Source organism: Miscanthus floridulus, chromosome 1 (genome assembly GCF_019320115.1).
Source record: "Miscanthus floridulus cultivar M001 chromosome 1, ASM1932011v1, whole genome shotgun sequence".
In the NCBI taxonomy this organism is placed as follows: domain Eukaryota; kingdom Viridiplantae; phylum Streptophyta; class Magnoliopsida; order Poales; family Poaceae; genus Miscanthus; species Miscanthus floridulus.
This window is the reverse complement of record NC_089580.1, coordinates 202379095-202393331: the sequence shown is the minus strand read 5'-3', so window position 1 is coordinate 202393331 and position 14237 is coordinate 202379095. Positions and strand designations below refer to the sequence as shown.

General features: G+C 50.7%; 1 protein-coding gene across 2 annotated transcripts; it reads left to right on the top strand.

The window, feature by feature from the left end:
- Window positions 1–3601: 3601 nt before the first annotated feature.
- On the top strand, window positions 3602–13997 carry LOC136450801 (uncharacterized). Of its 2 annotated transcripts, XM_066451421.1 has the most exons (13): window positions 3602–4057; window positions 4696–4774; window positions 4879–4968; window positions 5046–5090; window positions 5236–5274; window positions 5393–5425; window positions 5503–5577; window positions 5986–6096; window positions 6200–6333; window positions 12294–12333; window positions 12702–12764; window positions 12846–13027; window positions 13191–13997. In XM_066451421.1, exons 1-13 carry the CDS (start codon window positions 3726–3728, stop codon window positions 13690–13692), a joined length of 1725 nt encoding a protein of 574 aa, XP_066307518.1. In that variant the 5' UTR covers window positions 3602–3725; the 3' UTR covers window positions 13693–13997. The 2 variants fall into 2 exon arrangements, with proteins under 2 accessions (XP_066307518.1, XP_066307527.1); XM_066451430.1 differs by lacking the exons at window positions 12294–12333; window positions 13191–13997 and having other exon boundaries at window positions 12846–12975.
- Window positions 13998–14237: the final 240 nt, after the last annotated feature.

Genomic DNA, 14237 nt, shown 5'->3' with positions numbered 1-14237 from the left:
TTAATTATTATTATTAGGTAGCACGTCAGGGAGCAGAGCATCTAGTTAGCCTTTTGGTTTTTACTTTTGGTAGGTCAGCTAATTGCTAGGTAACATAACTATTGGACGTGCTAGTTTGTAGTGCAGAAGAAAGTGTTTTGATGTGTACATACGGGGCAGCTGAGAGGACCGGAGGACTTGGCTCGCTGTGAAGCTGCGTGTGTTACACTTGTGTGTATAAATATACTCAGCTGCTTAATTATGATGAAGCTGATGCTGTCAGTGTTAAAATTTGCTACGATCGATCAAAAGCTTTGATGAAATTCTGTTGTGATGTCACAAAACTAAAATTTGATGAGGAAATGATAGCTGCATGCATGGTGCTGCTGCCTGTTGGCTGTTTGTCGCTGACACCTCAATCCGTTCAACAAGGAAAGGAGATACACTGGCATCACATGTTATTCCCTGTAGATTGTGGACTTGAAGATATAGATCCAGACACCAGACTTGTGCATCTGAACTTCTGATGATTGTTTGTTTGGACTGACGCCTCAATCCGATCGACAGGGGCGCGGCGACTCATTGCAGCTCCCTCCGCTGGCGCTAGCTAGGCAAAACATACATGCCGCCGGGCCAACCTGTGTATTGTATATTGTATAGTACTACGTGCGTAGTGTTGTTCGTCGATCATGTGCGCGTCTTTCACACAGAAAACGGAGCCAAGAAAAATTATTTGTTTGCCGATCATGTGCGTGTCATTTCACAGGAAAGAATAGCTAGTAGTACTGACTAGTATCGTTGATCGTCATGTGCGCCGCCGCCGCCATCGAAGAAGATGGCCTCGATCCATCCTGATTTTGTCGATGGCCAAGTTAGTAGCGTGGAATATTAGTAGCTGCCTCATATATCTAACATTATTTCACTATTCCCACCGGCGGGGCGGGTATCTCAGGGCCACCGACGGGACGGGGCTGCCGTCCAGGCCACTTGCACCGCTGACTGGGGCGCGGACGGGAGGAGGAGACCCAGAGGTGCGGTGTCAGCGCAAGGCGATGCTCCGCAGCAGGACAACATAAAATCGACTTTTATTTAGTTAGTGAGTAAGCATATAGAAAGAATAATTCTATAACTTCTTTGTACCATATAGAAAGAATGATTCTATAAAAAAAAAGGAGAAGCTAAAACAAAGCTCATCTGGTACCTACCCAACTAGCTACTTATTTATTTTCAAAACTATTTCATGCTTTACTAAAAATTGGATTAGGAATACACTTGTTTTACAACATTACTAGAGTGAGTAATCAACTGATATTTGAAAGAAATTTATTACAAAGAAAATTTAAAACACCATGTTAATACCACTACTAATGCTGCTAGAACAGTTTAAACACATGTTTGTAATGATACATGAACACAAGTGTCGAGCAGAAGAGTTTCTTTAATATTTTCTCTTTTGATTTTCTTTTAAAAACATTTTACGTTTAGTATTATATATTGCCGTTAGCCCCCAAGTTAAAAGAGTTGGCCACTATTACTTGAGATGTTTTTATTTACCAAAGGGTCACTGGATTGTTCCTTTTTTTATAACAAGGTGATTGCATTGTTTATTTCCATTTTCCCACCAGGTGCTCGTGTTTCACTGGCCAAGGCACTATGGAAGGTTATTTTAATATTACAAGGTCAATAAGCCATATCTAAACAAAAGAAAACCCACTCATGTTGATTAGTCTCTATCTACGTACATTAGTTTGATCAATCATTGCTTTGATACCACTTATAATGCCTCGTATTTAAACTACTAAGGTAAAAATGTCAGCTTAGGGATTATTAAACGACAAAACGATGCCTTCTCGAGTAATGACCCTAATCAAAGTGTTGCAGAATAATAGTTAGGACCTTACAAAGTTTGTTACATTTAATAAAAAGGATAGTTAAGAACCATTACCTAAAACAAATATAGTAACAACTCCATCACGTTATACTATAAATTATGTGTACACTGTATTTGTATTTCTCCTGCAACTTTTGTAGATCGTGTGCTTGGTACATCATATCATCACAAGTTGTCTCTTTTCATCTGAAGGGGGAGGGTTAATATCAAGAGTGAGTAGAAAGTACTCAGGAAGCATATAATAAATCATTGAAATGCATGCCTAGTCATCTGTCATATCCATTCTTGACCATAAATCATTTATGAAAAAGTTATATATTTAGAAAATAAGTTAACAAATCTATTATTACCCATAAGTGAGATAGAGCCTCCTGTAGGTAGGGATGAAAACGGTACGGTTATTTTCCGACCGTATTCGAAACCGAATCCGTTTAGAGGGGTTGAGATCTGTCCGTATCCGAGTCCGGATATCCAACATCCGATACCGTATCCGTATCCAAATACTCAATGATGTCGATATCCAATCGTATCCTATCCGACATAGTTGACACTATCCGTATTCGAATCCGAATCCGGACAGAAATATGAAAACAAATGTAATATCGGTGATATCCGTCCGTATTCGATCCGTTTTCATCCATACCTGTAGACTCCCGTAGCCTCCATTCCAAGAGACACAATGTGACACGATTTAACTATGCGTAGGTTTGTATCGCTTTACTCATGATTACCCTGATCAATTTTCCATCACACTTCCTTTGGTGCGACGGCTCATGTCCAAGATATCGGACTTTTCCAATTTCTGTATATTATATACATCCACATCTATCCACGTGCGCTAATATATGCGCCTGGATGCTGAATGGAAATTTCATCACCTTAACCTCTCCTCACTTACCGTGTTGGGTTATCTTTTGGCTGCGCGTTCTTTTTTTTTTTGTCGGCTCCTATGCTTCACCTTTGTAATCACCGCATGTGCCGAGTCGTTTGATTCTAAGAGTCTTCTAGATAATTACCGGTCGTTTGTCCAGTTAGCTGAATCATCCAACGTGCACTCCTTATGTATAATTTAGGTTTATGCTGAAAGCGACTCTAGTTTGAAGAGACTTTAATCAATTAGCACAACCGATCCACCAAGCTGTTGGCCGTCTAAGCAAATTTTTTGGTTGGAGCTCACGTGTAGGTCGGCCTGAAACAAACAGTAACGGAGTAAGATTAGCCCCGTTCGCTGGTCTAAAACTTGCTGAAAACACTGTTCTGGCTAAATTATTGTGAGAGAAAAATACTATGCCGACTAAAAAAATAAGCCGAACAAACTGAATATGGAGTAAGCCGAACGGTGCATTACGTGTTTGCTTGCTCCCTCGGCTGAGTGCTTTTCTTCTGCCGTGGATATTTCAAAAGTCTAGCAGAAGATGTGTCGTTTCAGTTTCCTTGCCGAGCAGTGCTTGTGCAACGTTTAGTGTCATTTCTGGTTAGGCTCGTAAAAAAACTGCGTTCTTTTGGCGACGGATGCAATACCAGTTTACCGTCTTCTCTCAAACAAGCATAGAAAAAAAAAAGGTTCGACGGCGAAATTTGACAATCCAAGGCCCAATGGGTCCAAAAGACCCACGGCAGCTAGGCCCATCGGTTGTGGCCTTGTGGCGGTTTCGGTTTCGGGCACCTTCTCGCCTTCCCCCCGTGGTGTCCTGTCCTGTCCTGTCACCGATTCCATTTTTCTACCCCGAATCCCCCAAACCCCAACGCGCCCTCGCGGTTCGCCAAACCAAAAAAAGAAAAACTCGCGCCGTCGCCCTACAACGAATTCGATCTCTACGATATCGACGCGTACCACGACGCGGTGTACGAAGAGATGGCCATGCGGGCAGGACCGGTGGCTTGGCGGGGAGGACCGGTGGCGGAGGAGGACGGAGGGGATGGCGGCGCCGAAGGATCCAGCGCCGACGAGGAAGAGGAAGAGGATGGAGAAGAGGAAGAGGAAGAGGAAGAGGAAGAGGATGAAGAAGACGAGGAGGAGGAGGAGGGGGTACAGTTGGTCGCGGGCGATTGCGGGCCACCCCCACGAGCTAGGGTTTCCGGGGTGCCGGCGGCTGCCGGCGCCGGCGCCGCGGTGGAGAGGGCCAACACGTCCACCTGCCCCGTCTGTATGGACCCGTGGACCTCCCAAGGTCCGCATCGCATTAGGTGGGTGACCAATGCACCTTTCGCTCTTTTCTGGTGGTTGTTGTTGTTTCTTGTTTGTAGCTATTGTGGAGATATCTCTCGGAACTAACTTCTGATGTGAGTAAAATTCAGATGAATGGTGACAAGCCGTAGCTCATTAAGATTGATCCTCGGAACATGGATAGAAATGGCTAGGCCTTCTGTGGTTTTTCCTTGTTCAATTTCTACTAGCAAGAGAATTGAATGTTCACAGAGAATGTAGCGTTGCACATAAAAATTTCTATTGTTGCTCGTATACTCCATCCATTCCAAATTGATAGTCGTTTTTAGTTTTGTCCTAAGTCAAACTTGTCTAAATTTGACCAAGTTTATAGAAAAAATATAGTGACATTTACAATATAAAGTAAATGTATTATCAAAATACATTTCATGGTGTATCTGATGAATCCAGTTTGATATTGTAGATGTCTGTGCATTTTTCTATAAATTTGGTCAAACCTAGAGAATTTTGAGTTAGGACAGTCTAAAACGACTTAAAACTTGGGAAGTGGGAGTACTTTGTTCAACTTCAGTTGCTGTTTCATAGAGGACAATCTTATCCTGTCTTGAATGCTCAATGGTACCACCTGAAACGCCTAACTCTGTGACATTCTCTGCAGTTGTATTCCATGTGGGCATGTCTATGGGAGATCTTGCCTAGAGAGGTGGCTAACCCAGCATGGGAACCGAAGTGCGAAGGTGTGTTTGCCAGAGGGCTATTCTAATTACTTTGGTCATGGTTCCGTCTCTGGGAGATATCATTCTCTGCGATTTGAAGTTTCTCCTTTCTTCTAATATTTCAGTGCCCTCAGTGTGCCAAAAGGTTTAAACAGAAGGACGTCATCAATCTCTATGCACAAGAGGTTGCCATTCCTAATAGTGAAGTTGAGAAGGTTAGATTGGTTATTTTACTTTTTTTTTGTCTGCAAATCTTATTGGTTGTGAACTAAAGCTGGTTTCAACTCTTCAGGAAATTTCATATTTAAGAGAGGAAATTGGTTCTCTGAAAAAGAAGGTAATTAATCTCATTATAATTCATTTGTGTGGCCCTTTAGCTTCTAGCTGTACATTCCTTCTCAGCAACAGGAGTGTACAAAAAGAAATATTTTGTGTGCTTCTAGTATTTATAATTTTTCTATCTTGTATTTTCTTGCCGGAAGGTTGTGCGCCATGATAAAATGTTTGAGGAGATTACCAAGGTTTGTCTAGCCACCTTTGGCTGCTTGTTTCTCTGTTCACTTTACAAAGATGCTGGTTGTCACTTCAACTAGAACTTTATGCTGTCATTTAACTGTGACCTGTGCCTTTCACTTGCAGAGGCAGAGTGATGGTGGTAGCTCAAAGAGACAGGTAATGACAGTTAAATTTTCAGTGATTAATCATTGTAAGGTATTTTACTTAAATTCTCTTTTGGTTCCTCTGTAAAGAAAGTGGCTGAGCACTCATATGAAGTCGCAAATCTGGAGCCACCTACCCCAGCAACAATAAATTTTATCTTACAGGTAACCATATAAGAATTTAATTTCTTTCCCATCACACTTCTCATGAAATATCTCACTCTGACATTGCCATATCTCATACTCGTGTATTTGACTATTTGTGAGGTTCCACTTCATGGCTTTATTAGAGAGTAATTGCGAGTACCTTGAATTGATGCAGCTATGGCAAATAGTTAAACAAAGCTAAGTATCAGACTATAGGGATTTATAGAGCCAGTGCCTCTAGGATTATTTAATTGTTTGACCCCCCCCCCCCCCCCCCCCCCACACACACACACCACCACCACACACACACACACCCCAAAAAAAAAAGACATATAATTGTCTGATCCCATTGTCAGTGAATACAACAACAACAAAGCCTAAATTAAATTGATGACATAGCTTCAAATGTCAAAAATATTTTTGCAGAATGAATTACCTGTGGATGGAGCTCGAGTCATGACCATAGACGCATCTAACAAAATAATACTTGTTTCTGGAAGGGCGACTGCTATAGGTGCTGAATATGTTCTTACCAAGGTATACAATTTAAAGTTTCTGCAGTGCCAGATGAACTGTGGTGCTTATTCTTATCACCTTTAGATTTACATTATTCACTCTATTGTTTTTTTTATTCCAATAGATTAACATGCTGTCCAACCATGAAGAACGCAAAATCCATCTTCCTCCCGATACCAAAGCTGTTAGGGATATGTGTATCCTGCCTGGTGGCTCTGCTATTTTTACATCACTAGGAAGTAGGCTATCACTTTTCAGGTTTGTGCTGAATTTTTGTGGAAGTTGTGGTTCCTACTGTTTTTCCCTAATTGCCTGATACTGTGTTTCACCATAGTTCTTTCTAACACTTCGCATATGTTAGTCGCTGAATTCTCACTCTTGGTAGTAGGAGAATTCTTACTCTCATCGAGAGAGGATGACACTAGGAGTTGGGATAATTTTCTTGTCTATTTCTCACACAAGCTCACACAAATGCCATACCAACCTGAGGGGTTGGGGTTACATATTTATAGGTTGCTAGCCAGCCAAGCATATGCCAAGATGCTAGTCTAAGATGCTAGTCTAAGATGCTAATATGCTGTCCTAGCTAAGATGCTGTCCTCTAGTCTAAGATGTTGTCCTCTAAGATGCTGTCCTAAAAACAGAAAAACAGCCACAAGGACCATGACCATGTGAGCATCATAGCCCCACAAAGACCAGCCACACATGAGACTTATCCATCATTCTCCCCCTAAGTCTTGTGCGTCGTCTTGTGGGAGAGTTGAACCATCCCGGTCCTGGAGCAGAGCTCAAGGAACTTGATCCTTCCAAGGGGCTTGGTGAGCAGGTCCGCAAGCTGGTCCTTGGTGTTGATGTAGCTCGCCTTAATGCTCCCTTCCTCCAAACAGCCTCGGATGAAGTGGTACCTCACCCGGATGTGCTTGCTGCGTTCGTGGAACACGGGGTTCTTTGCCAGGGCCAAAGCGGACTTGCTGTCCACCCTGAGCTCCACCGCTCTAGTGTCTCTGCCGAGGAGATCACCAAGCAGTCGAGCGAGCCAGAGCGCCTGAGTCGAAGCGGTGGAGGCCGCTATGTACTCGGCGTCGCAGCTGGACAGGGCCACCATCTGCTGCTTGACCGACTGCCAGCTAACGAGGCACTTGCCGAGGAAGAAGAGGATCCCGCTCGTGCTCTTGCTGGTGTCGATGTCGCCGGCGTGGTCGCTGTCGCTGTACCCGACGAAGTGTGCCGCCCCAGGGCACCTCGGGTAGTAGAGGCCGTGGTCGAGAGTCCCCGCAACGTAGCGGATGATCCTCTTCACAGCCTGTTGGTGCTCCATCGTCGGTCGCTGCATGAACCGACTAACGTAGCCGACGGAGAATGCCAAGTCCGGCCGTGTGTGGGCGAGGTAGCGAAGGCTCCCCACAAGACGCCGGTACTACGTAGCGTCCACCTCCTCCGTCGTGCTGTCGCGGCTCAGCTTCAGCCTCTCCTGAGAGCTGGGTTGCAGTCGGTGAGCCCAGCTAGCTCAACGACGCGCTTGGCGTAGGCGGTCTGTCGAAGCGTGATCCCAGAGTCATCCTGGTGCACCTCGATTCCCAGGTAGAAGGAGAGAGGCCCCAGGTCACTCATCTGGAAGGTGGCCTTCATCTTTTCCTTGAATGCCGCCACCTCTGCATCCTTGGTGCCGGTGATCACCAAGTCGTCGACGTAGACACCCACCAGCAGGGCATTACCTCCATTGCCCCGTCGGTAGATGGCCGCCTCGTGCGGGCTTTGCTCGAAGCCCATCCCCTTTAGCGTGGAATCCAGCTTGGCATTCCACGCCCTCGGTGCCTGCCGCAAGCCATAGAGGGCCTTGCGCAGGCGGAGCACCTTGCCCTCCTTGCCGGGGATCGCAAATCCCGGCGGCTGGTGCACATAGACCTCCTCCTTCAAGTCGCCGTTAAGGAACGCCGACTTGACGTCCATGTGATGAACACGCCAGCCCTCCTGGGCAGCTAGCGCAAGGAGGAGTCGCACGGACTCCATCCGTGCCACGGGAGCAAAGGCGTCGTCGAAGTCGACCCCCTCCTGCTGCACGAAACCTCGTGCCACCAAGCGAGCCTTGTGCTTGACGATGGCGCCGGCTTCATCCCTCTTCAACTTGTACACCCACTTAAGGGTGATCGCGCGGTGACCACGAGGAAGGTCAGCAAGCTCCCAGGTGCGGTTCTTCTCAACCGCATCCATCTCCAACTGCATCGCGGCGCGCCATGCCGCGTGTCTCTCGGCCTCTGCAAACGACCGAGGCTCGCCGTCGTCACACGCAAGGTGCAACTGCGCCTCCAGGTCGTGAGGCACCGGTCCCGGCACCGGCTGGTCGCCGAGAAGGTTCTCCACCGTACGGTACCGCAACGGCTCGCCATCGTGGTACGCGTCGACGCGCTCCTCGTCGTGAGAGAGCGGAGTAGCGAGCTCAACCGGGCCGTGCTCGACACGAGCTGGTGGTGGAGTAGATGTGCCCGGAGTGGTGCCTGTCGGTGCTGGAGTGCGTGGCGTTGCCGGCTGTGGTGGAGCCGGCGAAGAGCTCATCGCAGCCGAGGTCCTGGCTGGAGAGCGTGGTGCTGTCGGAGTAGCAGGTGCCGGGGTCGGTGGAGGCTCGGAGACTGGGGTAGACGCGCTCGCCGAAGAAGAACTGCCTACTCCCCCAGCTCCCTCGAAGTGGACGTACTCGACAGTGAAGTCGTCGTACGTCGGAGCCGAGCCGTCGTCCACTGCCTTGTCCCACGCCCATCCTCGCCCTTCGTCGAACACAACGTCGCGCGCCGTGCGCACACGCTGTGTCTTCGGGTCGAGGATGCGGTAGGCCTTCGAGCCCTCCGCGTAGCCGATGAACACTCCCGGAGTGCTCCTGTCGTCGAGCTTGCTGATGTGGCCAAGCTCCTTGGCGAACGCGAGGCAGCCGAAGACCCACAAGTGGGAGACCGCCGGCTTGCGCCCATGCCAAGCCTCGTACGGCGTCCTGCCGTCGAGCGCCTTGGTAGGTGAGCGGTTGAGGATGTAGACGGCCGTCACCACCGCCTCTCCCCAGAAGACAGCCGGCATCCCCCTCTGCTTGAGGAGGGCCCGAGCCATCCCCACAACCGTCTGGTTGCGCCGCTCGACGACGCCGTTCTGCTGCGGGCTGTACGGCGCGGAGTAGTGGCGCTGAATGCCCTCGTTAGCGCAGTACGACGCGAATTCAGCCGCCGTTGTCGGTGCGCAGCACGCGCAGCTTGCGGCCGCACTCCGCCTCCGCAGCAGCCTGCGCGCGTCTGATGGCGTCCGCAGCCTCTCCCTTGCTGCCGAGGACCATCACCCACATGTAGCGGGAGAGGTCGTCGACGAGCAGCAGGAAGTAGCGTCGTCCTCCCGGTGTGGCCGGTGTCACCGGACCACACAAGTCCCCGTGCACGAGCTCGAGCCTCTCCTTGGCTCGAAAGCTCGCCCGCTGGGGAAAAGGGAGTCGCCTCTGCTTCGTCAACACGCAGACGTCGCAGAGCTGCTCCACATGGTCGAGGCACGACAGACCTCGCACCATCTCCGTGGCACTGAGCCGCTTCAGGGCCTCAAAGTGAAGGTGCCCGAAACGCTCGTGCCACTGCCACGCCTCGTCGTCCCGACGAGCAGCGAGACAGAGGGGTTGTGCCACCTGCACGTTAAGGACGTAGAGTCGATTTGCGCTTCTGGATACCTTGGCAAGAAGGTGACGACGACGATCCCAAATCCTCATGACTCCGTCCTCAACCACCACACACGAACCGTTCTCATCCAGCTGTCCCAAGCTGATGATGGAGTTCCTCTACGCGGGGATGTAGTAGACTCCGGTGAGCAGCCTGTGCTCACCAGACACGGCGGTGAAGATGATGGAGCCGACGCCCTTGATCTCCACGCCGGAGGCATCCCCAAACTTGACGGAGCCTCGGACGCTAGAGTCAAGCTCGGTGAAGAACTCCCGTCGACCGGTCATGTGATGGGTGGCGCCGGTGTCGAGGCACCACCCGTCAGTCTTGTCGTTGCCGGAGCTGTCGCCGAGGAGGGCGTGTGCTTTTGGCTCGTCAAGGTGGAGGAGAGCCGCTGCGGCCGGTGCCGCTGGAGGTAGCTCGATGTTGGCATGTGCCATGAACAAAGCCGGCTCCTCCTCCTCCGCCTGTGCGACGTGGGCCTGGCCGCGTCGTGGCTGTCGACAGTCCTTGGCTCAATGGCCAAGCTGGCCGCAGTTGCGGCAGGCGTCGTCTCGTGTCGGCTTGTGCCTGCCGGCGGCGCCGCCCTGGGCGCTTCCGCGGGCATCACCCTCGGCACGTCCTCGCGCCCCGGCCTGGGCGTCTCTGCGCGCCTTGCGTGGCTTGCCACGCTTGCGGCCGCCTGTCGCGGAAGAAGGCTCCCCCTTCCTCCGGTCACCTTGGCTGGCAAGCCACTGCTCCCGAGTGAGGAGGAGCTTCCCGCCAGTGGTGATGGGCCCCGAGAGGGACTGTGGCTCATCGCTGTCGATGACCTTGAGGCGACCTATCGCCTCCTCGATCGACATCGTGGAGAGATCCAGCAGAGACTCGATCGAGCGAGCCATCTGCTTGTACTTCTCGGGGACGCAGCGGAAGAGCTTTTCGACAGCTCTCTCCTCGCCGTAAGTGTCGTCGTCGAACTGCACCATCTTCTGCAACAGAGTGTTGAGACGGAGAGCAAAGTCATCAACGTCCTCACCTGGCTTGAAGGCCAGGTTCTCCCACTCCTTGCGAAGTGCCTACAGTGTGGACTTGCGGGCGCGATCGCTGCCGATGCGTGCCGCAGCGATGGCGTCCCAAGCCTCCTTGGCAGTCCGCTTGCTGGTAAGCGAGAACTGCATCTCGGGCGGGACTGCAGCGATGAGAGCATCCAGCGCCCGTCGATCTAGGTCGTAGTCGACGTCGCCATACCGGACTGCCTCCCACATGTGCCGCACCTGGAGCTTTACCCTCATCACCGCAGCCCACTCGACGTAGTTGGTCTTGGTGAGGGTAGGCCACCCACCGCCGGGACCGACGTCCCTGACAACAGCCTGGAGCCCGTGGTAACCACGGTACCGATCCGGGGAGAGAGAGCCACGCTGCCTGTGAAGGCCGCGCTCTCCATCGACCCGTCGGTACCGATCCGGGGAGAGAGAGCCACGCTGCCTGTGAAGGCCGCGCTCTCCATCGACCCGTCCGCCACCGTTGCCGTGCGCGCCTCCTCCAGGAGCGCCGCCGCCGTGCGCGCCTCCTCCAGGAGCGCCACCGGCGCGTCCGCGCCTGTCTGGGCTGCCGCCGCGCTCGTGGGCGTGCGCGGCTGCCCCAGGAGCGCCACCGCCGTGCGCGCCTCCTCCAGGAGCGCCGCCGGCGCGTCCGCGCCTGTCTGGGCTACCGCCATGCTCGTGGACGTGCGCGGCTGCCCACTGCGCCGCCCGCGCTCGCGCTGCCTCCCTCCCTAGCAGCTCGAGGTCCGCGTCGGCGGTGTCGTCAGCGGAAATGGAGCTGCCGATGCTGCCGCGCAGAGCCTCGACCTCCGCTGCATTCGCCGCCGCCGCCGCCTCCGCCTCCGCTCTGGCTACTGCCAGCTCCGCCGCTGCCAGCCTCGACGCCCTTGCCGCCGCCGCAGCGGTCTCTGCCGCCGCTCGCTCGCGTTCCTCTGCCGCGGCAAGTTCGGCCTCCTGCCGACGCCGCGTGCTCGAGGCGACCGAGCGCTGAGACTGCCCTGCGGACATGACGCGCTACCGGGGGGCTGCTGCGTGGGGAGAGGGCTGCTTCAGACGAGCTAGGAGAGGAGTGAACAGGAGCGGCCGGAGGAGCTGCTGCTGCCAACAGTTGGGGCTGTTGTGGGGCTGGGAGAGAAGATGAGCAAGAGATGCTCAGGCTACAGGATAATACGGCTCTGATACCAGTTGTTAGTCGCTGAATTCTCACTCTTGGTAGTAGGAGAATTCTTACTCTCATCGAGAGAGGATGACACTAGGAGTTGGGACAATTTTCTTGTCTATTTCTCACACAAGCTCACACAAATGCCATACTAACCTGAGGGGTTGGGGTTACATATTTATAGGCTGCTAGCCAGCCAAGCATATGCCAAGATGCTAGTCTAAGATGCTAATATGCTGTCCTAAAAACAGAAAAACAGCCACAAGGACCATGACCATGTGAGCATCATAGCCCCACAAAGACCAGCCACACATGAGACTTATCCATCAGCATAATGTATTTTGGAACCAGCATGACAACTGACAGCGTTGCTCTTAATTGGGATTTGCCGGTAATTATCTGAACTTGCTTCTAAACACTTGCACCTAATGCTATTGTCTCATTTTATTGTTCCAAGAAGGTCCTTGTAAAATATGTTGTACAATAAATAAGTAAGCATACCACCTCAAAAATTTGACTCATGTGACCTGTAAAATCTACAACAGAATAAACATATGGGAGTACGTTCGTTGGGACTTCCCCACCATCTTTGCTTTGCTTTAAAATTAAAGATCTACAATAGTTTTTTTTTCCAGATATTTGACTTTTTTTCCACCTTGGTGAACCTCACTGGATGAAACTTTGAATAGGAAAGTTAGGTGACAACATATACAGATATTGTACCTAATTTTTTTATATCTCTACAATAATACTGTGCAGGCTCCTGGTTGGTCATGTGGAGTAGGTCCACCTGGTTCACATCATATTTATGCTGGATTGCAGGTTAATCCTTCATTATATCATCTGAAGCTTTATTGATTTGCTTGCTATGTGTTATATGAATTAGTCTGTTGATCTATGCAGAACGGCATGGTTTTGGTATTTGATATCCGTCAAACTGCAAGACCCTTGCATTCTATGGTGGGGCTATCTACGAATCCGGTTCATACCCTCCACTCTGTCATTGATAACAATGGTTCCAGGAAGGTTCTTTCAGCCTCTGCTGTAGGTCCTTGCATGTGGGACGCCGATAACAATCAAAGCAGGTATTTGATGAGTAAAGTTTGACAACACAGTATTATGCAGTTCTTAATGACAGTTTTTTTTTTCTGGAACTGCATTTTTGTTTTTTCAGATCCATGAAAATTTGTTGAGATTCTGAGTACAGGTGTTTGTGGTTCTGATGTTTGTTCTGTACTTCTGTGTCAGGCCATATTTGCTTACTGGGATGGGAGATCAGCGTGTATGCATTTCTCTAGCACGTGCGGCTCCATCAAGTGACCCCTTGGTGGCTTCCTTCCGGCCCAAAGTTCATCCATCAGGAGACGTGGCTTCCGCGTCCCAAGTTTATCTATCACAAACGCCTACACGGTCTGGCTCGGGGAAATTAGGGCACCACACCCTTATCAGGAGGACGGGTAACATGTGCTTCACTGAAGGCCCGACATGGCATGCCAGCGTGAGCGAGTTACGCATGTCGAAATCGCCAATCATACCTTACGGAGACAACCAGCATCTCTTCGCCTACGGTGACGAGTCACTGCGTAGGGTCCGGACCTGGCAACTGCCTTCGTTTGGGATGCATGCCGATCTCTGCACCCATCGGGAGCCGATCCTTGATTTAACGTATGCTGAAACTGAAAGTCCAGGTGGAGGGAGGTACCTTGGTTGCTTAAGTGAGGAGAAGCTGCAGGTCTTCAGAGTTAATTAATTAATTAGGTAGCACGTCACAGAGCAGAGCATCTAGCTGGCCTTTTGGTTTTAACTTTTGGTAGCTCAGCTAACTGCTAAGCAACATAACTTGCATAGGACGTGCTAGTTTGTAGGGCAGAAGAAAGTGTTTTGGTGTGTAGGGCGGCTGATAGGACCGGAGGACTGTTTGGCTCGCTGTGAATCTCGTGTGTTACACGTGTGTGTGTGTATATACTCCGCTGTTTAATTATGAAGCTGATGCTTTCAGTGTTAAAATTTGGGAGGATCTATCAAAATCTGTGATGAAATTCCGTTGTGATGTCACAAAATTAAAATTGGATTGAGGAAATGAAATCATAGCTGCATGCATGGTGCAGCTGCCTGCTGGCTGTTTGTCACTGACTGACGCCTCTAATTCTGTGGTGGATGTGCATGATGAGCGGCAGCTACAGCTAGAGGACAGGGAGCACGGTGGCCTTCTGATTGTCCGGAGGAGGCAGACGGTAGCAGCGCGTCCCGCGCTTTGGCGGCAGCAGCAGCTCCGGCGCCCCCCCCCCCCCCCCC

Coding starts and splice junctions, on each gene's coding strand:
- LOC136450801 (XM_066451421.1), top strand. CDS start 3,726: ATGGCCATGCGGGCAGGACCGGTGGCTTGGCGGGGAGGACCGGTGGCG. Junction 4,058..4,695: donor CAAGGTCCGCATCGCATTAG/GTGGGTGACCAA, acceptor CATTCTCTGCAG/TTGTATTCCATGTGGGCATG. Junction 5,578..5,985: donor CAATAAATTTTATCTTACAG/GTAACCATATAA, acceptor ATATTTTTGCAG/AATGAATTACCTGTGGATGG.